Source organism: Vulpes vulpes, chromosome 9, assembly GCF_048418805.1.
Source record: "Vulpes vulpes isolate BD-2025 chromosome 9, VulVul3, whole genome shotgun sequence".
Taxonomy (NCBI): Eukaryota; Metazoa; Chordata; class Mammalia; order Carnivora; family Canidae; genus Vulpes; species Vulpes vulpes.
This window is the reverse complement of record NC_132788.1, coordinates 6,516,416-6,543,540: the sequence shown is the minus strand read 5'-3', so window position 1 is coordinate 6,543,540 and position 27,125 is coordinate 6,516,416. Positions and strand designations below refer to the sequence as shown.

General features: G+C 43.7%; 2 protein-coding genes across 5 annotated transcripts in view; one reads left to right on the top strand and one right to left on the bottom strand.

The window, feature by feature from the left end:
- Positions 1 to 27,125, top strand: part of LOC112925484 (UDP-glucuronosyltransferase 1A1) — a 91,722-nt gene extending 64,597 nt beyond the window's left edge. For 2 of the 4 annotated variants that reach the window (XM_026006219.2, XM_026006220.2), the window contains exons 2-5: positions 22,434 to 22,565; positions 23,319 to 23,406; positions 23,695 to 23,914; positions 26,107 to 27,125. In XM_026006219.2, the coding sequence (XP_025862004.2) occupies positions 22,434 to 22,565; positions 23,319 to 23,406; positions 23,695 to 23,914; positions 26,107 to 26,404 (738 nt within the window). In that variant the 3' untranslated portion in view covers positions 26,405 to 27,125. Of the gene's footprint in view, positions 1 to 1,230; positions 2,671 to 14,263; positions 15,214 to 22,433; positions 22,566 to 23,318; positions 23,407 to 23,694; positions 23,915 to 26,106 lie in introns of those variants that run through there. The other 2 variants (XM_072719129.1, XM_026006216.2) reach the window with 2 other exon arrangements.
- On the bottom strand, positions 9,204 to 9,926 carry LOC112925485 (dnaJ homolog subfamily B member 3). The gene has a single exon (XM_026006222.2). The coding sequence runs from the start codon at positions 9,924 to 9,926 to the stop codon at positions 9,204 to 9,206; it is 723 nt and encodes a 240-aa protein (XP_025862007.2).

Below are 27,125 nucleotides of genomic sequence, written 5' to 3'. Positions count from 1 at the left end.
CACTGAAATTCAACTAGAGGCTAAAGCCTGATTCACAAGGTTGGAAGAGGGCTGAGGTTGCAGAAGGATGTGCGATGCCCACTGGTCTGCTGGCTTCGAGGCTGATCAACAAGATATGGGTTGGACCCCATTGTAGAGACCACAGAAGGAAAATGCCCCTTGAACTTTGGTCCAAGCTCTGGAAGGGGGTGAAACCCGATGATGAGTAGTGGATTGACTGAGGTGCTGGCCATTTCCTGGCCACGTGGGTACAATGGCATTAAGATAATCTCCCTGTTAAGAGGGAGAAGCTGTGCAGTGGGTGAGGCTAGAGGTAGGAGAGGTGGCTGCTAAGAAGTGTAAGGAACCTCGACCCTCCCTCCTGGTTACCCTCGAGGTCCTGTGCCATCATCCTGTCCCCTTTGTCTCCTTCCATTTCTGCCCTCATTTGTTTGCTGCCCAAGGCCTTCAGACAGCATTATTTAGAAAAACATTTTGCAAGAGTTTATAATCATTATCTGTGGGACCAGCGACTGAGAGGAGCTACTCCTGTATTACCAGAAGCCCCAAAGGCTTCTAGGTGATTTTGAAAACGTTGTTTTGTCAAGTTTAAAATCCCAGTGAGATTCTGTTTGGCTTTGATGCTTATGAAATGAATCTATTGCTTCACTGGGGACAGAATCAGGAGCATTACAGTGTGAAATCTTCCCATCCAGCATGTTGCAGTCTCTTTATTTATTCTACCTAGATTGATATCTTAGAGTTGTTAAAGAACGAAAGTCCAACCTGTAAATTTGCAGATCAATTGGCCTTATTAAGGATTCATGAACTGAGCAGCATCCCATCTAGGAAGCAGAGGGGAGCTCTGAGGCCTTGTATGAAATGGGTGGTTTTCATGGGAAGGAGGGCAGGAAGTTATTAGTAAAAGACCCCAGTCCCTAAACAAGGTAGCAGGAGACAGGAGAAGATGAGTGGAGTCAGGGCCTGATTGGAGGCTTTGTGACAGCTCTCCTTGTTCCACGGTGACCAGGCTCTCGGGGGAGGATGCTCTCTGGCCCCTTATGTCATCCATAAGGGTTATCTTGCCCATTTATGCTTTAGATAACAAAAGATCTTATTCTGAGAAGTAAGTATGGATGCTCAACAAGTCTTGCAGTGTGTTCACATGTGCACTGCAGGATCCTTCACGGTATTTCCTTATTTGACAGGCGCTTCATGTAGATTCTTTCCTGACCATTGCAAGCGATGTCCTGGTGTGGAAAAGAAGCAAAACCTAAGAGCTAGTGTCCCCTTCCGTGTTTAGAGAAAGCTGCCTTAGCAGTGTTATATATTTTTTGGGTGTGTTCCATGTTCCCCAAAAATGAGAGGAAAGCGCTTCAACAGTTTGCAGCTAAGGTTCCATCCCCACAGAGAGGTTATGCTTGAGACTGGGGCATTGGTGACTCCCCGGAGCTCAGTCACAGCTCTTGGCACAGGATCAACCAGGAACTAGGAGGGGATCCAATGAATTGGGCATCCACAGCCCTGTTTTTGGTATTGGATAGAAGGCAACAGAGTCAATTAGAATGTTCCCTGGAGAGAGCACAGAAGCAGGTGAGATGTTTCCTAGATAAGGGGGATTGATTTCTCCCTGCGTGGAGCAGAAGAGTGGGGCCAGTGGTGGAAGAGTGGGACAGTTCTAGTCTGTAATGATTAACACAAGGAGGGCATGCTGCCTGCCAGTTACCTGCCCTGTGAAGTGACTCAGTGATAAGATAAAGTCAAAGAAAATAAATGTAGGAGGCATAGCCTGATCTGCAAAGCCGGCTGCTTTGGGCTCCTACAGACATGGCTGCAGGGTTCCTGGCTCCCCTGCCAGTGCTCACGGGGCTGTTGCTCATCTTGTGTGTTGGACGCTGGGTTGAAGGCGGGAAGGTACTGGTGGTGCCTATGGATGGCAGCCACTGGCTTAGCATGAAGAAGGCTGTGCAGAAGCTCCATGCCAGAGGCCACCAGATGGTGGTGGTTTCCCCAGAGTCGAATATGCATATCAAAGAAGAGGATTTTTTCACCCTGACAACCTATGCCACACCTTACACCCAGGAAGAGGTTGATCGCCTCCTGTTGGACCAGAGTTACCTGGTTTTTCAAAGAATGTCTTTTCTAAAGACATTTTTGAAAACTATGGAAGGTTTGAAAGCTGCTGCTTTGATTTTTCAAAGATCTTGTGAGTCGCTGATACATAACAAGAACTTGATCAGGCACCTGAATGCCAGTTCCTTTGATGTGGTTTTAACTGATCCAGTTTATCCCTGTGGGGCAATACTGGCTAGGTACCTGTCCCTTCCCTCTGTGTATTTTTTGCGGAACATTCCATGTGATTTAGAATCTGAGGGCACACAGTGCCCAAACCCTTCCTCATATATTCCCAGATTATTAACAAGGAATTCAGACCACATGACGTTCCTGCAAAGGGTCAAGAACATGCTCTACCCCCTGGCCCTGAAGTACTTTTGCCACTTTTCTTTCACTCCTTATGCAAGCCTTGCCTCTGAGCTTCTTCAGCGAGAGGTATCCCTGGAGGACATCCTCAGCTCTGGATCTGTGTGGCTGTTCAGAGGGGACTTTGTTCTGGACTACCCGAGGCCAATCATGCCCAACATGTTCTTCATTGGAGGCATAAACTGTGCCAACAGGAAGCCATTGTCTCAGGTTTGTATTGGATCCTATGTGCGATCTCTGTTACAGGTGGAAGTTTACTTCCAGCTCCTTTTTTGTCTACCAGTCGTTCTGTGATTTCTTCATCTCATTCTCATGAGAGTTTGGTAAGATAAATATTAAAGTACTTCCACTAGTGTTGTAAATGTTTGCAATCGTCACCAAGAGAAATGAGAGGTAGAGGTGAGGGTCTGTGCTGGTCTGAACCAGCTCTGGCATTAGCAACCAATACTGCCCTTTTGGAAATGCACTGTCTTCATGTTTGTGCAATTTTCTTTGTGCAGGAACAGGGATGCTGATTTGTGAGCGGATCTATCAGGAATTGTTTTGTGTGTGTGTGTGTGTGTGTGTGTATGTTTTTTAAGATTGTATTTATCTACTTGAGAGAGCGAGAGAGCGCGATTATGACTATGGTAAGGGGCAGAGGGAGAAACAGGCTCCTTGCTGAGCAGGGAGCCCAATGCAGGGCTGGATCCCAGGACCCTGGGATTTCAACCTGAGCGGAAGGCAAATGTTTAACCACTTAACCCGTTGAGCTGCTCAGGTGACTCCCATCAGGAGTTTTTGCTTATTCAATAGAAGGAAAAAGGCACTGCAGATTGCGTTTGTTGACATAATAGCTTTTAGTGGCCCTGTCTTGGAAAGAATTAGAGTGTGACCCGATCACAGGGGACCTAACCTCCACAAGGAAGTAGAAGTGTCAGAGAACTTGAGTAAATAATGTGGGAGTGAGACAATGCAGATGAGACAAGAAGGGGTCCGTGCGAGCCATAAGAAAAAGAAAGGAATTCAGCTTTTGAGAGGTGGAGCTGTGCTGACTAGTTTTCTGACCTGGGGTTGAGATCTGGTGTATGGCATGGGCACGATCAGTATTGGACTGCAGGTTGGCTAAGTCTTTCACTTGTGATGCTGAAGCCATTAGAGGATGGTGGGAGGGACTAGGATGGAGATCAAGCTATGAGCGTATAAACCCAGTGAAGGGGGTGGGCAGTGATGAACATCTAAAAGGGGAAGGGGATGTTCAGAGGGGTGACTGCATCACCAAGCCCACCCCACCCCACATTTCCATGGTAGGAACTACTGCTTTACTAATAGTTTCACAGGCAACTTACATTAATCCTGGATATTTGGGTTTAATTGAAGTAGGACTCATGGGAGCTATTTGTTTCTTAGTCCACTGAGTTAGCCATCTTTTTTTTTTTTTTTTTTTTTTTTTTTTTTTACCATTTATGCCATATTCACTTTGTTTATGTTAACTTCCATGACTTTAGATCTTTACATGGTTTTTGTATTCTTATTCCTGCAGCTCTTTTTATGTATATATTATTGCACAGGACCCTAATGTCATTTCTGTTTTTGCCGATACCAAAAGGGATTTATCCTACTTGGCTTTCTTTTTCCCTCACATAATGCATTTATTCACTTATAAAATATATATATATACTTAATAGATTTGTAAAAGTTGAAAAATAGAAAGGCATTTAAGAAGTCATTGTTGGTTTTTTGCTTTAAAATTTTTTTTAGGGCAGCCTGGGTGGCTCAGTGATTTAGCCTCCCTTGGCCCAGGGTGTGATCCTGGCGACCTGGGATCGAGTCCCATGTCGAGCTCCCTGCATGGAGCCTGCTTCTCCCTCTGCCTGTGTCTCTGCCCCTCTCTATCTTACTGTCTCTCATGAATAAATAAATAAAATCTTAAAAAAATATTTTTTAAAAAAATTTAAATTCCAGTTAGTGGAATTTAAATAATAGTATAATATTAATTTCAGGTGTAGAATTTAGTGGTTCAGGACTTCCATAAAACACCTGGTGCTCATCCCCAACAAGTGGACGCCTTCATCCCCATCTCCTCATTCTCCCATCCCTCCACCCACCACCCCTCACATAACCACCAGTTTGTTCTCTGTATTGAGTATGTTTCTTGACTTTTCTTTTTCCTCCCCCATGTTTGTTTTGTTTCTTAAATTCCACATACGAGTAAGATCATATGGTATGTGTCTTTCTTTGACTTATTTAACTAGCATTATAGCTAAATAAGTCAGCTCCATCCATATGTTGCAAATGGCAAGATTTCATTCCTTCCTATGATTGAGCAAAATTCCATTATATATCTAAATATATATTGCATCCTTTTTTTTTGAGAGAGAGAGAGAGAGGGACAGAGAGAGTGTCTGCAGGGGTGGGGAGGAGGAAAGGTGCAGAAAGAAGGAAAGAGAACCTCAAGCAGGCTCCATGCCCGGCATGGAACCCTATGTGGGGCTCAATTCCATGCCCCTGAGATCATGACCTTAGCCGGAATTAAGAGTTGGATGCTTAACTGACTGAGCCATCCAGCTGCTCCTATACCACATCTTTATCCATTATTATTTTTTTTAACCACCCATTCTTTTGATGGACATTTGGGCTCTTTCCATAATTTGGCTATTGTAGATGCTGCTGCTATAAACAGGGTGTGTGTATCCCTTCAAACTAGTACTTTTGTATTCTTTGGGTAAATATCTAGTAGTGCAATTGCTATATCATAAAGTATTTCTATTTTTAACTTTTTGAGAAACCACCATACTATTTTCTGGAGTGGCTACATCTTTTAGTTTTTCTGTGAATATATTCTTTGGAGTTAACCACACTGGTTCAAATTTTTCCTCCCATTTTTCTAGCTGAATGGGCTGGTGGGCAGCCTCACTATTTTCACAATGAGCACACAATAAATATTTTCTATTATCATTATTTAAAAGGTGCCCAGCAGGACAAAGTATGTCATCTGAAGACCTTTAGATGTTTGTGCCAATTTATTTGGTACATGAAAGATAATTTACACTGAAATTCTCAAGTGTTTTATGTGATAGGTGCACTGTTCCCACTTTTGTTCCACTAAATTCTTTTTTTACTTTGAGATCTTGTCACTCTTGTTTGGTTTGGTTTACCCTTAGATGTGACTTCTTTACCTAGTTTATGGAAACTTTTTCCAAGTATGAAAGATCAATATGTAAGTCTTTCATATTTTTGCTCCTTTCTTTCTTAAGATTTATGATGGGTGAGGGGCACAGGGGTGGCTCAGTCAGTTAAGCACTCGACTTTTTTTTAAAGATTTTATTTATTTGACAGAGAGAGAGTACAAGCAGGGGGAGCAGTAGGCAGAGGGAGAGAGAGAAGCAGGCTCCTTGCTGAGCAGGGAGCCCAATGTGGGGCTCCTAGGGTCCTGGGATCGTGACCTACGCTGGGCATGGAGTCTACTTAGAAAGACTTATGATGGGTGAACTTATTTTGTTGGTTTTCTCAAAGAAATAATTTTGGGAATTGTTTTTTTTTTTTTACTTTTTTTTTCTATTTCATTAATGCCAGCTTGCTTTTTATTAATAATGGTCAGTCTTGTCTTTTGGTTTATTTTATAGTTATTTTTCTAATTTTCCTTAGGTAAACATTAAGTTCCTTTCTGATAATATTTTCTTAATAATGAAGCATTGAAGGTAACAGAACATATTCTATGTCTCGTAGGTTTTGGCATAAATTGTTCATATGTTGTTTTGTTTTGTTTTTGCTCATTTAATTTTCTGGTTTGGGTTTCCTCTTTAAGTCCATGGTTATCTTCAAAGCTGTTTATTCCCATATAATTAAGATTTATTCTAGCTATCTCTTATTTTTTCTAACCATTTTAGATTTTAATTAGATAATATTTCTTATGAAGTCCCTACGTTAAATAATTTGATAGGTTTTCTTTGTAGTCAGAATTGCCTAATGGAAGAATAATGCAGGCCACATATATAACTTTAAAAAATTAGTATGCATGTTATGAAAAAGGCAAAATGAGGGTTAAAATTATACATTTCATCAAATATGTATAAACATACTTTCAACATCCTAAATATAAAATTATTAATGAGATATTTTACATTCTTTTGCCTTCATACTAAGTCTTCAAAATCTGGTATTTTACACTTATAGCGTATCTCAATTTGGACTGGCCACATTTCAAGTGCTCAGTAGTCACATGTAGCTAGTGGCTATTATTTTGGGTAAGATGTGATTAACATCTGTAAATGTTCCATAGATACACTTAAAAATGTGTGTTTAAAATTTTTCTATTTAAAAAACCTCAATATGCTCAATTATCAAAATGTCTTAAAGTACTTATTTAATTGGTGTGCTCCATGGGATGGTGCTTGTGAGTCCTTGTAGAGAATCCACTACAGGGTCCTTGAGATGGTCATCTCTGTACCAGACAAAGTGCTGTTTTCTCTACCCTGTTTTCCCTACTCTGGTCTTTCCACAGATTCCTCAGTATTCCTCAGAATACTGAGTGGTATACAGGACAGTGATTTTGGCGCTGACATTTTTTAAAAGAGGTTTTCAGTTTTGAAAATTCTTTAAATATTTTACATTTATGTAAAAGGGAAACTTTTCACTTAGCACTAATCCAGATCTATAACTAAATGTTGTCTTGCTTCAACAAATGCTGTTAAAACCCCTGGCAACCACCATTCTACTTTGTCTTCATGAACTTGACCACTCTAGGTACCTTATATAAATGGAATCATATAGTATTTGTCTTTTTTCGACTGACTTATTTCACTTCACCTAATATCCTCAAGGCGCATTCATGTTGCAGCATGTCAGAATTTCCTTACTTTTTAAGGCTGAATAATATTCCATCATACGGATTGAGCACATTTTTCTTATACAGTCATCCACTGACTTGTGGGTTGCTTCCACTAGAGCCCTTAAATCCATGACCTGTGAGTAGCCCCTGACTGCCACTCTTACTGGACCCAACTAAAGACTTTTCTGACCAATGGAGACATGTTAACTGATTGTATAGGCACAAATGCACTTGGTCTGTCCTATACAAAGTGGCATTTTTTAACCCTTAATTGGCATAACCATCATGAAAATGTGCACCCTTTTCTATGACTTCAAAACTCTTGACATCTCTTCTCTCCCTGCTCCTCCTCCCCTCTCCACCAACAACTCTTGAGTATCTTTACTGGTATGAGTTCCCTAGCCTGGCAAGCAAATGAACTCATTTTTTAAAAGCCCTGGTGTAGTCTGTTTTATTGTTACTTCTGGTACAGTTAGTGGGTGAGAAGCACTGCCTGGGTACCTTGGTGACCATTTGATGTAGTTTTAACAGACTGTGTACCCTGTGGGACAGTAGTGGCTGAATCCTACGTTCCTGCTGTGAATTGTTCACATGCCATTCCATGGGGACTGGGCTCTACCGGGACCAAACTCAACATCATACATTCCTAGTTACTGCTGTGCTCAGGTCACATGACCTTCCTGTAAAGAATTACAACTATGCTGCATTTTTAGTCTGTTCAGTTCAGTTTTTTTTTTTTTTTTTTTGCTCCCATGCCTCATGCAAACTTCTCCTTAGACATGACCAAGGAGGATGGCACACTTTGTGATGGACTATCCCAAGGCAACCATGGCCAAAATGGTTTTCACTGTGGGTATAAACTGTGCCAACAGAAATTTACTCTTTCAGACGTATGTTGCCTCACCCAATCAATAATCCAAGCTTTCCAATATTCTTAGTTTTTGTCAACTTAATTTGAGACAAGAAACATCCTGCGCATGGTGATGGGATAGTTTCGTGTAGCCTCAAGGAAACACTTCCCACACTTCCATCAATAGTCATACAACTAAGTTGGGTATGGGCTAGCAACTGGATTTGTATTGTTTTGAGTCATCACTACCACTGTTTGTTTTTTAAGTGACCTGAATAAAACCCTCAGGATGCTATTAACTAATCGTGTAACCGTGAGGGATTCACTTAAGCATTTTGCCCAAGCCTTTGGAGGAAACATGTTCCTGCTTACACCGACTTCAGTCCACTGGATGGGGATTTCAGACTTCTGACGTCCAGATCATCAAGAGAATAAATCTGCATTGTTTTAAGCCACTGAATCTGTGGTAATTCGTTACAGGAGCCATAGGAAATGAATACACCCACTTTGCCAGGTTTCCCTGTTTTTAAAAAAGGTGTAGGCTTAATATTCTATTTCAACGGAAAACTCTCAGTATTCACCAGGATTTATGCGGGGCTAAAAACCATCCTGAAGCCAGAAGTATTACTATATTCATACCTTTTACCACCATGTGTTGGAGAAGAAAAACTGAAGTAAGACCATTTATCTTGGCAATGTTACCTTCAGAGCAAATTACCTGGCTCGCATTTCAAACACGATGGAAAGGTAAGGTTCAAGGTGCTGGAAACATTCTATCCTAATACTAGGAAATAGTCACCGTGTGCCTCGGGATTATGTTTAATATATAGCAAAGTGCCTACAGGTATTTACAACCGTTTTAGAGACAAACAAACGGAGGTCCTATTCGTGTGGTCCCAACAATGACAAACAGGCACTGGCACGAACTGTTTATAAATTCTTGAGTACAGCTGTTCTGAAAGTAGAGTTCACTTGCAATCTTCCAAAAAAAAAAAAAAAAAAGCCAACCAAACCAAACCAAACCAAACACCAAAGTCCTGCTATTCCTCACAACGTGCTCTAAAATGAAACGTGGACTGGAAATCACTTGGTGTCAAGGCGCAGCAACTGCTCTTTGCCATTTATCACCAGGGACTTCAACTCTCCGTCTTCTTCCACCTCCACCCGTTCTTGGCCATTCTCGACGGTTCTCTTGGTGGTGATCTTCTTGCCATTAACGATTTCGGTGGAAGTCGACACGGATTTGAAGTTGCCCGTCCCGCCGCTACCATAGGACATGGTAAAGGAAGACAGGCCTCCGTTCCCCAGGGAACTGAATCCCGTATCCAAAGAGGGAAAACCTCCCCCGAATGCTGGAAATTCACTGAAGGCGGAGAAGAAGGGGATGGTCCCCCCGCAGCCGCCGCCGCCCCGGGAGCTCCTCCGTCCGCCCACGACGCTCTCCAGAGGGTCTCCGAAGAAGTCGAAGGCAGAAAACGGGTCTTGGCCCCCGAAGAACTCCCTGAAGACCTCGGCCGGGTCGCGGAAGGTGAAGACGTACTCGAAGGGGTCGTGGCGGGGCCCGCCGCCGCCGCCGCCGCCGCCCTCCACTCCCGCCTCGCCGTACCGGTCGTACACGTCCCTCTTCCGGGCGTCCGACAGCACCTCGTAGGCCTGGGCCACTTGCTTGAACCGCCTCTCCGCCTCCTCCTTGTTCTCAGGGTTTTTGTCGGGGTGCCACCTGAGCGCCAGCTTGCGGTACGCCTTCTTGATGGCCTCGGACGACGCCCGGCGGGGCACGCCCAGCACCTCGTAGTAGTCCACCATGTCGGACGGCCCCCGGCTCGGCCCGCGGGCCACCGGCACGACACGCGGCGAGGCCGGCGGCTCCTCCGTGGCGCGGGCCCGACTGCGGGGCGACACCCGGAGCGGGCGCCTTTGTGACGTAGCTCGCATCTCATTGGTCGACGCCTTACCCAGAATGCACTGCGGGCGAGGCTTGCCGCTCCTCTGGGCTCTCTGTCACATGTTTCGCACGGCCGCGGGCGCCCCGCCCACTGAGGCCCCGCCTTCTCTCTGGCCCCGCCCACCCGGCCCTCGAGCGCGCCGTGGGGGATGGGGGGGGGTGGGCTGCGATCTGCAAATCCCCCGCAGAAGAAAGAGGAAATCAGCAGGGACTAGGGCCCCGCTCCCGCGCTGGGCCCTGGCACGGAGGGAGACGGATTTTGCTAAAAAAGCAGGTTCTCTGGGTTTTTGGCTTCAGGACCCTTTTGCTTTTTTTTTTTTTTTTTTTTTTAAGATTTTTTATTTATTAGAGATACAGAGAGAGAGAGAGAGAGAGAGAGAGAAGCAGGCTCCATGCGGGGAGCCCGATGTGGGACTCGATCCCGGGTGTCCATGATCATACCCTGGGCTGAAGGTGGCGCTAAACCGCTAAGCCACCGGGGCTGCCCTTTCTTTTTCTTTTTCTCTTTCTTTCTTTCTTTTCTTTCTTTCTTTCTTTCTTTCTTTCTTTCTTTCTTTCTTTCTTTCTTCTTTCTTTCTTTCCTTCTTTCTTTCTTCTTCCTTTCTTTCCTTTCTTCTTTCTTTTCTATCTTTTTTTTTTAGTGTAGGTTGTATCTGTCAGTACTTCTTATTCCATTAGAAATGAAAGCAATCGAAAAATCCATCAGTTTAAAAGCAATGAAGCCATTACATGCTAACAGGACTCCTATTTTTATGGGAAAATAACTTTTTCCAAAAAAAAAAAAGATGTATTTATTTATTTTAGAGAGCGTGCATGTGCAAGGGAGCAAGGACCGGAGAAGAGTATACGATGAGGGAGAGGGAAAGAATCCCAAGCAGACTCCTCTCTGATTGTGGAGCCTGCATGGGGCTAGGTCTCAGGCCTCTGGCCTCATGATCCCAGCAGGAATCAAGAATCCTGTGCTTCGTTGACTAAGCACCCAGGTGCCCCCAAATCACTTTTGCAAAACAAAAAATCAGTGAAGAGAGGCATCATATTACGTTTTTTTCCCCTCATCTCTGTGGTTTAAGACAAGAGAACGGGATTCTTGTATTTGCTTCTGCAGTCAATCTATCATGGGTGATGAGGCCACTGAGAAACTCCACTGCACCTGTAAGAGAGCATGTGAGTGAAAAGCCAAATATCATTATGGAAATAGTTTTGACTTTGCAAAATTCCCCTAAAAAAAGTTCTTGGGTGTACCAAGGATGTCCTGGCCCAGAGTTTGAGAACTCCTGGTCTAGTGTATCAAAATGACCAAGACTTGATGGCCATGTTGATAGTGCTGTGGGTCAACCTGGGTGCAGTGATTATTTCCACTAAAACTGCTATACCATGATCTTTCTTTTTGGTGTGTTTGGACATCTGACCTCTCTCTACTTTCTCCTTATTCTCTGACACTATATTTTTTGCTTTGGTATATGGCAAGGCAATACCAATAAAGGTCATTTAGTTCTAGGAGGAAAATGATTAACCAGTGAACTCTGTAATATTTCATCATAAAGGGTAGTAGATTCAGTAAGGCACTCTATGTCACCAGAGCGAACTTTATGTTACCTTGAGGGACGGAGTTCAATCCTGGAGCTGGCACCTTATAATCACGCAATAAACAGTAATAGGAAGCAGATTGGGAGTAGGGTCTAGTGTGAATAAAGCAACGTGGGAAGAGCATGTTTGGGGAAGGTCAAGTGATTCAGAATGAGTGGAGGGAAAGTTGGAAGGATGGGTCGAGGTGAAAGGACTGGAGAGGAGGAATGAGCTCAGACAGGTGGGCTGAAAGTCCATTCTAAGAATTTTGCGGGCAAGGCTACATCTTATTCTGGGTCCTAGGAAGCTGTTGACCAATGCTTCAGGGATGGTGATGGGGTGGGATAGTGCAGGGTGCAGCTGATGCTGGAACTTAGAAAGGATAGATGGGAGTTGGGGGCCCTGGGAGTCTGAGGCCCTGAAACAAGACTATGGCAGCTGGGTTTCAGAGACAGTGGATTAAGCACTCGCTTGCCTGGATATGGGGTCCACAGCAAAGGAGAAGGGAAGTCATATAGATACAAAAACATTTACTGAGTGCTTACTGTCTTCAAAACCATGGACTGGCATCTGTGCTGAAAGCCTGCTTTGTAAGGGCAGAGTCGCGTCCCAAACCGTCCAGGTATGCAGAAGCCTCATAAAGTCCTGAGGCTCTATGTGATACAGGAAAATCATAAAATCATCGTGGTGGTGATTGTGTGTGTTTACCGCCCTTTTGCTCTGGGTAATTTACAGATGAACTCTTATGACATTGAGAGTTCAGAAGAATTATTGTCCTTAATGTTTAAACTGGACTATGAATTTCAGAATTGCAGATAGGGGCATACCAGTGAGTCAAAGCATTGCTGCCTCTTTTTCTACCCACCCAGAATCTTAGTCCAGGAGAATGGAACATGCTTAGAGTGGAGAGGGGGTGCATGTGGGTGGGGAGCTTCAGAGTGCATGTGTGTTTGAGCATGCATGTGTACGTGCATCCATATATAAGCACATACAAGACTGGAGGTCTGTGGAGGAAGGGGTGTTATGGGGAAAAGGGACTCTCAGTACCAGAATGAAGGAGGCCCTGTGAACATGCGTCACAGGACATTAAAACCTTAACGTTAGCAGTTTCTCCATGACCTTCCTAACAGGTCCCCAAATATGGGTGGCCAGCGATGTCCATGATCAAAATCTTGGGATCTGTGCTCTCATCTGTCTATGCTCACATTTGCCTTTTCTTTGGGAGGGGTATTCCTATTTGTGACTACCATACTTGCTCCCTGGCCCTTCACTTGATCTTTTGGGGCACCAGCCAGGGCTGGGTATTACTGTGTGAGCACATTCTACTTGGTCCCAAAGTCCCACCATCTCTCCCCATTTAGTTTGGGTAGTGACTGTGAGAGTCACTGCTTTACTTCTGGTTCCTAGTTGGCTGTAAACTTCAAACCTGGCCATAAGAGCTGGATACTGCTAGAGGCCATGGGGAATTGTGGTCAAGAGCAGGGTCATCACGCTCTGACCTGCATCTTGGCTCTGTCACTTAGTAAATGCAGGACTCTGGCAGGTCGTATTGTCTCTCTGAGCCTCAGTGTCTTCCTTTGTAATGTGGGAATAACGTTATCTGCCTTTAGGGGATTCCGTAAGATGTGTTGTAAAGCGCTTAGCACCATGCTTGGCTCCTAGGACATACTCAAGACATATATGTTCTTATATGTTTTGTTCACTTTTCCCCTTTGCTTCAACCGGGTCATCAGAATTTCTCAGAGTGTCTGCTCTCCCTGTTGCCTGTCTGAGAGAATGCACCTGTCCTGCAAGAGGCCTTCTGTGCATGCGTGCTCAAGTGGGGTTCCCTTCCCGCAGTTTACTAGCCAGCAGCATTCATCTCCTTCTTGGCATGTTCCACAGCCTCTGACATGCCTGTTTATCTGTTTACATTGTCAGTCTGTCTCTTCTGATGGAGCTTGAGTTCTGGGGAGGCGGGAGGCTCATCTGTGGCAGTCTTTGTTGGCATCCCCAGGCCCGGCGCCATCTAAATAAGTATTTTGTTGAATGAGTGCATCAAAATGATGCAGCGTTGGGCAGAGTCCTTGGCGACCAGTGGAGAAGAACATCCTGCAAGGCTGCCATGGGCCAAAAGTAGGCTTACAGCGGCATGTTTTTCTCTTTCTAAACGGTATATTCTGCTTTCTATTTCATATCCTGAAAAAGAAGTCGAATTTATCACCACATAGCCTTTTTTCTCCCCTCTTGGTCCATGGAAATACTCATTTCATGCATTCAAAGGTGCTGGAGCTGTTTTCCCTTCTCTGGCCCATCAAGAATGTGATTTTAGTGGTTGGTAAAGAATTCCCCCCAGTTAAACTGTGGTTGCCTGTCAAGAAAGCTAGTACGCTTGTCGGGATGCGCACCGAGTGATGTACGGGAGTGGTGAATCATCATACTCTACACCTGCAACTAATATTACACTGTGTGTTAAACTAACTGGAGTTAAAAACTTCAGAGTAAATAAATAAAACATAAAAATACTTGGGGGACAAAAAAAAAAGAAACCTAGTAAAGCTCTGCCCAGGTTAGCTAGCTCTAAAGGTGAACTTCCTACTTATCTTCAGCTGGCGAATAACTACGGTCATGTGACACGATCAACCATTAACTTTGAGTATGGATTGGTTCTTGCAACACGAAGTAGGAGAGGGCAAACTCTTGGTAGGAGAGAGTCTTGGTAGCAAAGACAAGGGCACCATGGCAGCAGGGGCTCCGGGGCCACGTCCGCTGGTCCTGGGCCTGCTGCTGTGCGCCTTGAGCGCCCCCGTGTCCCAGGGCGGGAAGCTGCTGTTGGTCCCCGTGGATGGCAGCCACTGGCTGAGCATGCTTGGGGTCGTCAAGCAGTTGCACCAGAGGGGACATGAGGTAGTGGTGATAGCTTCCGAGGCCTCTGTGTACATCAAAGGAGCAGCATTTTACACCCTGAAGAGGTACCCTGTGCCATTCCGAAGGGAAGACGTGGAAGCCACTTTTATCAGCCTCGGGCGCGGTGTTTTTGAGAATGTGCCTTTGCTGCAGCGTGTGATCAAAACGTACAAGAAGGTCAAGGAGGACTCGGCTCTGGTTTTGTCTGCTTGCTCCCATTTACTGCATAACAAGGAGCTGATGGCCTCGCTGGCAGAGAGCAGCTTCGATGCTGTGTTGACGGACCCCTTCCTTCCTTGCGGTCCCATCGTGGCCCTGTACCTGGCCCTCCCCGCTGTGTTCTTCTTGCACGCACTGCCATGCAGCCTAGATTTTCAAGGTACCCAGTGCCCCAACCCACCATCCTATGTGCCCAGGGCTCTGTCCCGTAACTCAGATCACATGACCTTCCTACAGCGGGTGAAGAACATGCTCATTTTCTTGTCCGAGAGCTTTCTGTGCAATGTGGTTTATTCCCCATATGAACCACTTGCCTCGGAAGTCCTTCAGAAAGATGTGACAGTCCAGGAACTTATGGGCTCTGCATCCATCTGGCTTCTCAAAGGTGACTTTGTCAAGGATTACTCCAGGCCCATCATGCCCAGCATGGTTTTTGTTGGTGGGATCAACTGTGCCAGCAAAAACCCACTATCCAAGGTGTGTATTTGAGGGGGAACTTTACAAGCTTATATCCTCGCAAGTACTTTGAATGGATGAACCTGCCCCCGATACATGCTGAACTAGTCTCAAATGCCCTCTTTCGTTAGTTTCTACATTCTACATTCTCCTGAGTCTGGGTTGTAATTTATATCCTTTTTTTTTTTAAAAAAAAAGATTTTATTTATTTATTCATGAGACATACAGAGAGAGAGACAGACACAGGCAGAGGGAGAAGCAGGCTCCCCACAGGGAGCCCGATGTAGGACTCAATCCCAGGATTCTGGGATCACGCCCTGAACCGAAGGCAGACGCTCAACCACTGAGCCACCTAGGTGTTCCTATATCTGTCTTTGGCATCCTCTTCTGGGTTTATTTCTTTGTATAGGACACTTTAGGAAATTATACTTTGGGCATTTTATTCTGTGTGTTCCAGTGAATAGTAATCAGTTAGATGAAACAAAGGATAATTGCCATAAGCACAGAACAATGATTGTAGGGATCCTTGCAGAGAACACAAATCTGTAGTATGCACCTTACGCTTGATTGGGTCAGGCACACAAGGGTCAAGGAAATAATTCTTCGACATCTATGGGTCCTTGGTGGGGAAAGTAACCTTTATGTTTCTGGTTAAAGATGCAGTTGCTAGATGCAGCTATAGGAAGCTGGCTTCTACGGTCTTTTCTCTTCTAATAAGCAAACGTTAGACAGTCAGATTCTGGCATTGGGCAGAAAGGTCCTGAGTTTCATTCCCTGCAATGCTTTTAAGTTAAGTTTTTCCCATACAGAATTTGAGATATGCAAAAAAGTAGCATTCACATCCTCTTCCAAGTCGCAAGGGAGGGAATAGAGAATAACAGGAGGATCTCTGTCAGATGGGGAGTTGGAAAGGATTCTCCAAGGAGGGGACATATCAGTGGGCATTCATTCATTTATTTTTCAAATATCAGTTGAGGATCCACTGGTAGCCTAGGCACTTTGCAGGTGCTGAGTCTGGCTCCTACTAAGGGATTGTCATCATCCTCAGCGAGTACTGAATCTTATTCCCAGAGTGACTCCAATGTGAATCACATTGCCATGGCAAGGAGAAACTTTGAAGGGCAGGAAAAACACCCTGTGAGAAATCCAGTGTTGTGTGGGTGCTTCCACCCCATTACCGCATGACTAGATCCCCTTTGTGGGGCTCTGATTCCTCCCCCATAATGTGAAGAGAGATCTAGTGACCCAGCAGATCTCCCACCAATAAGATTCTGATAATCCACGGCCTGTTGGAGAAGTATATGTCTGATGGAGTGATCAGGTTAAGAAAGGAGATGGTGTTGATTTTTTAGGAAGCCAAATGAGAGAACCTCACGTTATAGAATACCAGTAATAATTATCTTTCCAATGTAGGAGAAGGTGAAATATTACCAAACCAGTGATCACATCATAGATCAAAGGAAAGAGAGCTAGTCAGCATGTCCCAGTTAGAGCGGAATTAAAGAGAAATACTTTTTGGCGTCATTATTATAGGATCCAAGTGAAAACAATTGTGTTTCATATTTACTTTGAAATTTAAAACTTTGGAGATGTGCATGCATGATAGAAATTCCATTCGAAATAGGAGGGCTTGCTTATAAATCTGCACGATACCCTCGGCGACACTGGCCTTGTTTCTATTCCTGGGACATTCCAAACTGTTTCCCAGTTCAGGACCCTTGATGTTCCATCCTTCTGAGAGGCTGTGCCTGAATTTGTGAGGTGGCTATCTTCTTATTTTCCAGGTCAGCTGCAATGTCACTTCCTCAGGGAGTCCTCTCTAAGATAGGATCCTGTGCTCTTTCCTTCCTAGCACATCAAGTACTGTGATCATCTCATTTTAGATCATTGTTTATTGACCGTCTCTTTCATAGATGTGGGGGCAGGGACCACTGCTGCCTGTTGCTTCACCCTTAAGGCCCGGCGATGGGTCTGCACGTGATTGGTGCCTCGTAAACGTCAGCGTCTTGGGCATATAATCGGTACTTACCAAATATTTGTTAAAGGAATGAACAAAAACCACAAAAGGGTATGAACTGAGGGCTAGTCACCAGATAGGCGGTAATCACCTTTTACAATTACAATCGCCTTATACTTTTACAACATGTAATTGTATAGAAGTTTTTGCTGTTTGCTTTACAAAAAAAAAGGTAATAATGTATCCCCATTGCTCACCTATCAATATGTCATGGATATGGTTTCGGTTCTAAATATTATATCTATTTTTTTAACTGTTCCATGTTGCATGGCATTTATGTGCCACAGGGCATTCTGTTAGCCACATGATCTAGTTCCCTGGGAAGAACACTGAAGTTTGTGTACCGGGTCTTGCTCTTTTTGTTGTTACTTCAAATATTACCTTATCAGAGGTTAAGTCCTTTGTAGTTTTCTTCATATTTGTTCTGTTCCTTTCTTGTTTGGTTTTTCTTAAGTATTTTACACTTTTTTCTTTTTGTTACTAATGTGGAAGTGATAGATTTCCATTTCTGTTCGTAGCTGGTTATCTTCTCCCTATTCAGTCCCAAATCAAAATTCGGCCTAATCGAAATATTGATTTCATCCTTTTAAAAAAACCAAATTAGCATGTAGACTTCCATCCATAAAGAAAATATGGTTTCTTCTGTTCTAAACTCCATGCCAGGTATTGGTCTTATTGAAGTCACTGGAATCTCTAAAAACAATTGAATAATTTTGGCAGTCGCAAGGATTCTTGTCTTGCTCCTGATTGTAATGAAGATTGATTTTTGGGACACCTGTGTAGCTCAGCAGTTGAGCATCTACCTTCAGCTCAGGGTGTGATCCTGGGTCCATGTCGCGCTCCCTGCGAGGAGCCAGCTTCTCCTTCTGCCTGTGTCTCTGCCTCTCTCTCTGTGTCTCTCATGAATAAATAAATAAATAAAATCTTTAAAAAAAAGATTGATTTTCATTTCATCATTTTGTATTATGTTTGCCATTGTTTTTTGGCAAGTAGTCTTCATTTATTTCCATGATTTTCTTCTTTATTTTAGTTTACTTACTGGGAGGGACTACAGAACTTTATCAATGGTCTTCCTCAATTTTATAGTTTTGGCATGATTTATTAATATATCCCCCCCTGGAATTTGTCTAAGTGGTGAGTTGTCATGACTATGTATTGGTTGCTGCCTTACTTGGTGCAAGCAAGCCTGGGAGTGGGAATGTCTTTATAAACCTTACTGGACAATAACCCTCTTTGCCCTACTTAATATTTTTAATTTGAAATTCCACTTTTTTTTATATTAACATTACCATTCCTGCACTATCTTGTTTACATTTCCCTAGTGCCTCTTTGGTACCCATTTGTCTTCAAGCTTCTTTTTATTTTTCTTTTTAAACAACATGGAGTTGATATTTTTAACCTTGGGAGAATTTTGCCTGTTTGCAATTAATTTAACAATTCAGAGATTTGATTCTAACTTTTCCAGTTTATTTTTATTTTACTTGGCCATTTTCCCTTTTCCTAATTTTTGCTGTTTTGGCTAGTTGTTGATTATCTTCTTTTGTCCCCCTTTTTAAATGAGAGAATGAGAGAATGAGAGAATCCTAACTCTGGGAAACGAACCAGGGGTGATGGAAGGGGAGGTGGGCGGGGGGTGGGGGTGACTGGGTGACGGGCACTGACGGGGGCACTTGATGGGATGAGCACTGGGTGTTATTCTATATGTTGGCAAATTGAACACCAATACAAAATAAATTTATTAAAAAAATAAATAAATGCTCTTCTATACTTCCATTCCTCTAGTGGAGACCAGCCTGGTCCCAATGCTCTTGGTCAAAATCCTGAACTTCAAGAATAGAGATACAATAGTTAGTTAATAAGGAGAGTCCATATGGAAAGCACACCTGGTGTGGGGCGTGTCTGGGATACCTGACAGACAAAAGATAGAATAACATTGAGAGCAAAGGAATGAAACTCGGGAACTCCAAGATGTCCTTCCCTGCTCAGGGTGAGAGACCAGCTTGGTGGACATGCGGGGATTTGGAGATGGATATCATCTTGACTTGATGATGGTGAGGAGAAGAAAGACTGGTGAGCAGGGAAGCTTGCAGTCTTTGCTGGTGGCTCTAAATGTGTAGTAATAAAGCAATAGTTTTCCAACATGCTAAGTGCTTACCAAGGATTTTGAAAAACAAAAGACATTTGGGAAGAGAAAATCTAATAAAAGCTTGGAACTCAAAATACTAAATTCTCAGCAAAAGTTAGGACCTGTGTTAAAGGTTTCAATGGGGTGGGCAAGTGCTTTCACTTCAGAGGGAAGGCCTTGTTCTTTTTGGAAGGGGATAAGAGGTGGAGGAATCGAGGGCATTAACCTATCGCTTCACTCTTTGGCAACTCTAGAGTCTGTGAAGTCAGGGCCAGGTTTAGGGACATTGTGCCAAGTAGAGTGTGGACTTCACTGTTATTGAATACCAGAAGAGGCATTGGCTATGACAACACAGTCTCTGCAGTTTGCCCTCCTGTAATCTGTAGATGAACTTTCATGACATTTAAACTTTAATCTTGCCATGTAACTTTGGGTATTTATTGACCTGTGGGTTCCATTTTATGATAATCACACCCTGCTGGGTGCTGACTGGGTGTGGGAGAGTGTGCAAGGAGGGGAACTCAGACGTGATGCTTTGTAGACATGGTAAAAGTAAGAGGGGGATTCATGAAGGAGGGAAGGTCCTAGGAAGTGAGGTAAGCTGTTTACCTTCACTCAGGAGAAAGAACTCAAAAGGTACTTGGAGATGAGCTGTCCTTTCGCAGGAGAGAAGGATGTGGTGTGGAATCCCAGGGAGGAAGGACTTCAGAAAAACCATCCTTAGTATATTTTTGCCATAGACCAAAAATGCAGTGTGGTGATGGGGAGGATGATGCTGGCTGCCTTGACCTTTCAGACGAGCCCAGTGGAGAAGGCTGGGACACAGCTGCTGGGAGCCAGAAGGCCTCGAAGAGAGCTGGTGGGAGTGGGCCAGGCAGGGCACTCATTCCTGAAGAGGGCTGGGCAGTATTTGGGCTCTGCTGGTCATGCTCTGAACCAAACTTAAAAGAAGTCTCTTAAAATCATGTGTGCAGAGCCCTGGGGGAAGTCCTCTGCATGTCACACCCGGGGTGGCCAGCGTTCTGGTTTGAACAGGACTGAAAGTCTCATATCTCAGGAAACTGCTCCGTTCTGGGCAAACCTCACCACATCCCACAGTCCCATGAATGTCCTTGGCATTCTTGGGAAACGTATAAAACCATTTGGGAGACTCTAGGGGAGTTAATTAGATCATTAATAACCTACAGTTGGGGGAAAATTGCCACACTCACACCATGCTCTATTTCCTCTGCGTGGAATTGCCACTCTGTGTGAGCATGCCAGCGTGTGCCTGTGTGTGTATGTGTGATGTTTCCTGAAGACCATGGTATTCTGGAGTTGGCTTCGAAGGCCAGGTCAGGCTGGGCTGAGATTATTGCTGAGGGTTGAGTCTGGCGGCTTCCTTCCTCTCTTCCTGGGGACACAGCCACCACTTTCGCCTTCAGATTCCCCTGTTTCTACACTGCAGCTAATGCTGCTGTTCTTCTAATTGCATTATCTTTTTGTTGCTTCCTCTCAGAGCTTTTGTCCGACATCCATCTCTAACGTCTATTCCTCATTACTTTAGGGGTAGAGGCTTGATAGGTCACAATCTGTGATCTGTACTTACTAGTGGGGTCCCGGCCATCACTATCTCTCAGCCTTTATATACAGACCCTTCCAAAAATCCCATCCTCCTGCTTCATCCAAGGGAAACACGGATTGTCCATTTTCTAGTAGTTGTTTCATTATTGAGTAGAAAAGCACTCACAGTTCGTTCCTTATTTCTTGGGTCATCTGGCCCAGAAGTTTCTTCAGAAACAAGTCCCATTGCTTTGTATTGAGCTTACCTAGCCAAAGCTATAATGCCCAATGGTGGTCTTGGTTGGAGGGGTCAGAGTGGCCTCATACTTGCAATCTTCCTTTGGTGATGCTGATGGGTATATTGCTAGAGGGGATCAGCTTCTGGAATGGGACAGGAATATTCTGTGGGGATCATGTGCTGGGTGGGTTGAGACTCACTGCTTGCGTTTATCCTTCCCACTGGTGGCTTTGGTACTCAGGGTTTGCTCACGTGCCCTTTGTCGCCTCTCTGAGCTCTGCAGAAGGGGCTCAGATCCTGGAGCACCCTTGGCAAGGTTTTCGGTCCAGTTTTATATCTCTCATACCTAGGGAGAAATATTTTGCTTTTTGCAGTGCATTATGAAACCAGCAAAGAAAGATTCAGTTATCTTTCTGCATGTTCTTGCTAAGGCAGGCAAGTTGACATACACTCTTAAGTAGAAAGCTCTTCTCCAGGAAAGGTAGGAAATTTCCAGGTTGACTGGTTAAGTTTCAGCACCGAGTTGAGATGAATATGATCCCTAATCACCACAATGTATTGGCTGCCATATGGAAGACTCTGCTATAGGCTGTGGGGAAGCAAGAATTGTTATAGGCTGTCTTGGCTATTTTGAGGTTTCTCCTTAACTACGAGCCTCATCCACAACATTATTTGCAGCTTTCTGCTTAGGCTCCATCTATTCTTTCCACATAAAAGGAATATTCCAGAAGCCTTGGAAAGTAATACACATCTTTACTATAGATTTTCCTAAATGGGCAGTGCAAGAGTTTTAGTCTGCAGAAAGCTTTCTGAAATCCTCCTTGGACACCTTTCCTCTCGCTCAGGGTCTCTCTTCATCGATCTGCTAAATAGCACTCTCCCTTCTCTGTGATGCTCATTCATCTTTCCCCCTTCCTTCTGTACTACCTTCTGCTCTCTCCTTTAGTCTCCCCGAAAGCCTGCTTTATCCCAAGACCCTCCCGGCAGCTTGAAGCCCCTGAGAAGTGGATCTGGTTTTATCTCTGTTTGCTTTTCCTTGGAAAATTAGCCTGCTACCTGGATTCTGAGTCTCAAAGAAGGACCCAGGAGACAACCCAATATGCAAGAAGCCTTCCCCCTTTGGAAGGAAGTAAGGAAGGGTGTAATATGAACTAATATTTTATGCCTCTAACACACACACACACACACACACACACACACACACACACACACCTTTAATCACATTCTTAAGATGAAGAGATCTGATTTATAGCTGAATGTATGCAGTTCCCAAAGAAGAGGAGAAAAAACTTAACTGGAAATTTCTCTTATGGTTCTAGGAATTTGAAGCCTATGTTAATGCTTCTGGAGAACATGGAATTGTGGTTTTCTCTTTGGGCTCCATGGTCTCAGATATTCCTGAGGAGAAAGCTATGGAAATTGCTGATGCTTTGGGCAAAATACCTCAGACGGTAAGAAGCTTCCATATGATTCTATCTTCACAAGGGTTGGAACACCAGACTTCTAGGATCAATGCTAAATCCTACTAGTTGGACTTTAGGTTTCCCTGCCACTTCTCAATTATTAATCTAAAGTTCTTTTTGCCGTGTCACTCTCAACTACTCTGTGAAACTTGTCTACTTCACTTGGAGGTCTTATTTTCTCTAAGAAATTCAAAAGTGTACTAAGGAGAATTCATTTCATTTCATTTCATTGATTTATTTTTAAAGATTTTATTTTTTTAAGCTGTCTCTATACCCAGTCTGGAGCTTGAATTTACAATCCTGAGATCAAGAGCTGCATGCTCTACTGACTAAGCTAGCCAGGCCCCTCCAAGGGGAATTTATTTTAAAGATAAAATGAATAGGATAGTGAACAGGATAGTGTTTCTTTGTATTACATAGGAGTACTTCTGCAAAAAGCTACTGGTCAGGACACTGGATTCATTTCTTATATTTCTGCTTCTGTAATTCTACATCCATTCACTTTATTAAGTAAACTTCCCCTTGAAGTGCAGAAAATCACAAAAATCATAAATGTACAGCTTGATGAATTTGCACAAATACACAGAATGTTACCAGTCCCCAGAAGCCTTCCCAGTTGCTACACCTTCCACCCTTGCCCAGTTTATGTTCATTCAGAGGACTCCACATTCTAGCTATCACTATCACGGCAGATATTTTTGAATAATTGTGTTCTTTAAATTCTGTTTTTGTCTCTTCAAGGTCCTGTGGCGTTATACTGGCACTCCACCACCAAATCTTTCAAAGAATACAATACTTGTCAAGTGGCTGCCCCAGAATGATCTGCTTGGTATGTGGGCAGGATTTGGTGCATAGGTCAAACCCAAGTGAAATTAAGAAAGTGGCTTGTGTATGGATGTTCTCAAGGACTGTTTAGCTGGAAACTATTATGGCCAAAGTATCCTACATAGCTTTTTACCCAGTGGGGCATCTGAGCCCACATTCTCCTCTGCAGACTTCTGCAGGAGCCACGCGTGGGTGGCACTGGGTCCTTAGAGTGCTTTCAGAACCTAAATGGTGTCAGACCGTGAAACTCCGTGGCTTGACCACTCTCATCCCTCCTTGCTTTGCCTCTCAGGTCACCCGAAGGCTCGCGCCTTTATCACACATTCTGGCTCCCACGGCATATATGAGGGAATATGCAACGGCGTTCCAATGGTGATGCTGCCCTTGTTTGGTGATCAGATGGACAATGCGAAGCGCATGGAGACTCGGGGGGCTGGAGTGACCTTGAATGTCCTGGAAATGACTTCTGAAGATTTAGCAAATGCCCTAAAAGCTGTCATCACTGACAAAAGGTAAGAGAAAAGATACAGAGGAATACTACCCATATTTTGCCCATCTCATTCGCAACAAATATTCAAATGTGAAAACAAGTACATAAAAACCGAATTTATAAGTAAGATGATTTGGGGATTATTCTTGTTCAGTTTATAAAAGGATATTTTAATTCCTATGGGACGTATCAGTGAAATGATTTTAAATACTATTTCCCTTGGTAGGATTAAAACTTCAATTTATTAAGAAAATATTGTCACCAGATAGACATCTGATCTATAAGTTCCTGCAAAGAGAGAAATATTTCCTTACAAGAAGCATAGTGTCCATAAGATAAAAAATAAACCAGGTGCTTCGAAGTGCAGCTCTCCCTACCACTGGAGCCCGTGAGAAATTTTGTTCATGGGGATTTCTAAATTGGAATGGGGTCTTGTGGATATCACAGACAAACCCTTATAATAAAGGTAAAGATAAGTTTGCTCAAATGTGACTCTGAAAACAATTCAAGAGGCAAAAGCCATCAGATCAGATGATCTCTGCACATGAAATTTATCACGTTGCTGTCAAGTTCACTAGTAAGAGGCTGGCCAAGACCTTCCGGGAAGAAGTGATGGCCCGGGCTAGACTTCGTCCAACAATTAATAATGTGTGTACACGCATGCGTGTGCATGCACGTGTGAATGCCTGTGCATGTGTGTGTGTCTACGAGAGTGTCAGGAGTCTTCACCCATAGTTGCTTCATTTTGAAAGAGACCGTCAATCAGAAGGACAGATGTGAAAAGGCTGCAGTGTGTTCAGATGGGAGGAGACATTGCACAGGGTGATACAGTGAACCTGGGCAAGGAGAAATGGGGGGAACATGGGGTGCTCATGGATGTGGTGCCAATGGATGAGAAAGAAAAGTCCACAGAACCCCTGGGGTAAATGCCCAGAGCGCCCAGAGCAGCGGGTGGCATCCCTCCATTCTGATGGGCGTTTCCTGGCAGCCCAGGTTGGCGTCAGGCCACGCTGCTCCAAAGTCCATGCAGTGAAAACCTGACTTCTCTCCAAGTGCTGACAAAACTCCTTCCGGAGGTTCATATTAGTAGCACAATTTTGATCTTCTGTCGAGTGGTATTGATGACTACCTGGAACCTAAAAATGACCTGGTAAAAGTTCTCTTATTTTTTTTAAAAAACATTCATTAACCAGCAAACTTCATTTATTTGCCTGGGAGTCATCTCTGCCTAGTTGTGAATCTCCATGTTCCCAACACTCCAAACTGGGGCATAAAACGAAGACAAATGGAAAGATTTCAAACATCAGGTGATGCAACCAGGCCATAACAGGTGCTCAATGAATAGTGGATGAAGGAATGAAAGTTCTAGAAAATCTCTCTTGTTTAAGAGAAGATTTCTATGAAAGGAAGATGTTTAATGTGACTTATGGCCACATATTATTACCACATAAAATAATGTTTTGAACTATAATGACAGGTTTGTTTAAAGACAGCAGTTATAATTTCTCCTGAATAAGAGTGTCTTACTTTGGTCTTCTTCTCCTTTTCCTTTTAATCCCTCTCCCCCTCCTTCTTTTTCTTTTCCTAGCGCGCCCCCACTAAGAGTCAAAGCATCCAATCCAGTTTGCATTTGGATGTTCCGATGCAGCTGTTAACACTGTCCAAAATCAACAAAAATCTGTCTTGTAGAACAGGCTGCGTAGACACAGCCTCCCGCTAAAGTTAGCACTTGGATGGTGTGAGGTGTCACCAAAGCCACGTATGCCACCACCTTGGAGATGGCACTTAGAAATCGCTTTTGCTTTGACTAGATGTGAGTGTTTAAAACCGTGAAAGGAAAACTCACTAATTTCTGACATGACCTTTTATTTCTTTCTCTTACTGTAAAGAAAGTATCTAATTTCCTACAAAAATACCAAGAAAAAAGAAAGAAGAGGAAAGGAAGCAAGGTTCAAATAATTTAATATTATAATTTTGGCTTCCAGTTTTCTTTCTACATTTTTTTTTTTTTAAATTTCAGAGGTGAAGACCATTTAGCATGTGTGTGTGTGTACATGCATGTGTGTGTGTGTTTCTTTTCTGTCTATAATGGAAACACATTTCCTCTACCAAGTTTGCAAAATCTGGTAGCCTGCTTAACCACAGCAAGCCTAAAGGGAGGGTGTTCCGCTGAGACCCCATTCCAGACATTCACACAACTGTCTTTGTGTTTAGCTATAAGGAGAACATCATGCACCTCTCCAGGCTGCACAAGGACCGCCCCATCGAGCCCCTGGACCTGGCTGTGTTCTGGGTGGAGTTCGTCATGAGGCACAAGGGGGCTCCCCACCTGCGTCCCGCAGCCCACGACCTCACCTGGTACCAGTACCACTCTTTGGACGTGATCGGCTTCCTCCTGGCCGTGGTGCTGGGGGTTGTCTTCATCACTTACAAATCTTGTGCCTTTGGCTGCCGGAAGTGCTTTGGGAAAAAAGGACGGGTTAAGAAATCTCACAAATCCAAGGCACACTGACCAGTGGGTGGGAAATGACGTGGCCTGAGGTTGCAACCAGAGGCGATGTTAAATTCCTGTTCTGCTTATTAGAGAAACACTTAGCTCTGAGTGAGATGCCCCAGAGTGTTTTTTTTTTTTTTTTTAATAAAAACAATCTAATTGCTGATCACGCCCTAACAGGTAGAGACACTGGAATGTTTTCTGGCCCCTGTAGTATGTTTAATCTGGACTACACTTGTCATCCTTCAAAGGACTTGCCAAGAGGGTTGGACGGGTCCGTCCTGCACTTTGCATTACTTTTTTTACTTGGAAGTGAGGCCTGTTTGGGGGCACAGGTTTCAGAGGTACTCCACCCCAAGCCCCCACCTGGAAGCATGGTTCTAACATCATCATCTGGCTTCTGTAGACTTGTGATCAATTCCCTCACCAGAGACGGCAGGTCCTAACGTATGCTTCACAGATGTCACTTTGTGAATTTAAAGAAGGAGACGTTTATTCCCTTAGGGCATAGTGCCTTGTACATGAAATAAATGAATGACAGAGGGTCTTTTGAGAACAGTGATTTCTGACTTTACGGAAAAAGAATGATGTACAGAATTGATGAGTGATGTGTTCAAGAGGATAATCGTGGCTTGTGCCAAATGGATCTCAATTTGAGAAAAGCCCAGAGTGTCTCACAAGTGTATTTTCTCTGATGTTTTTCACAACTGAAAACATTAATAAATTCATACAAATCATA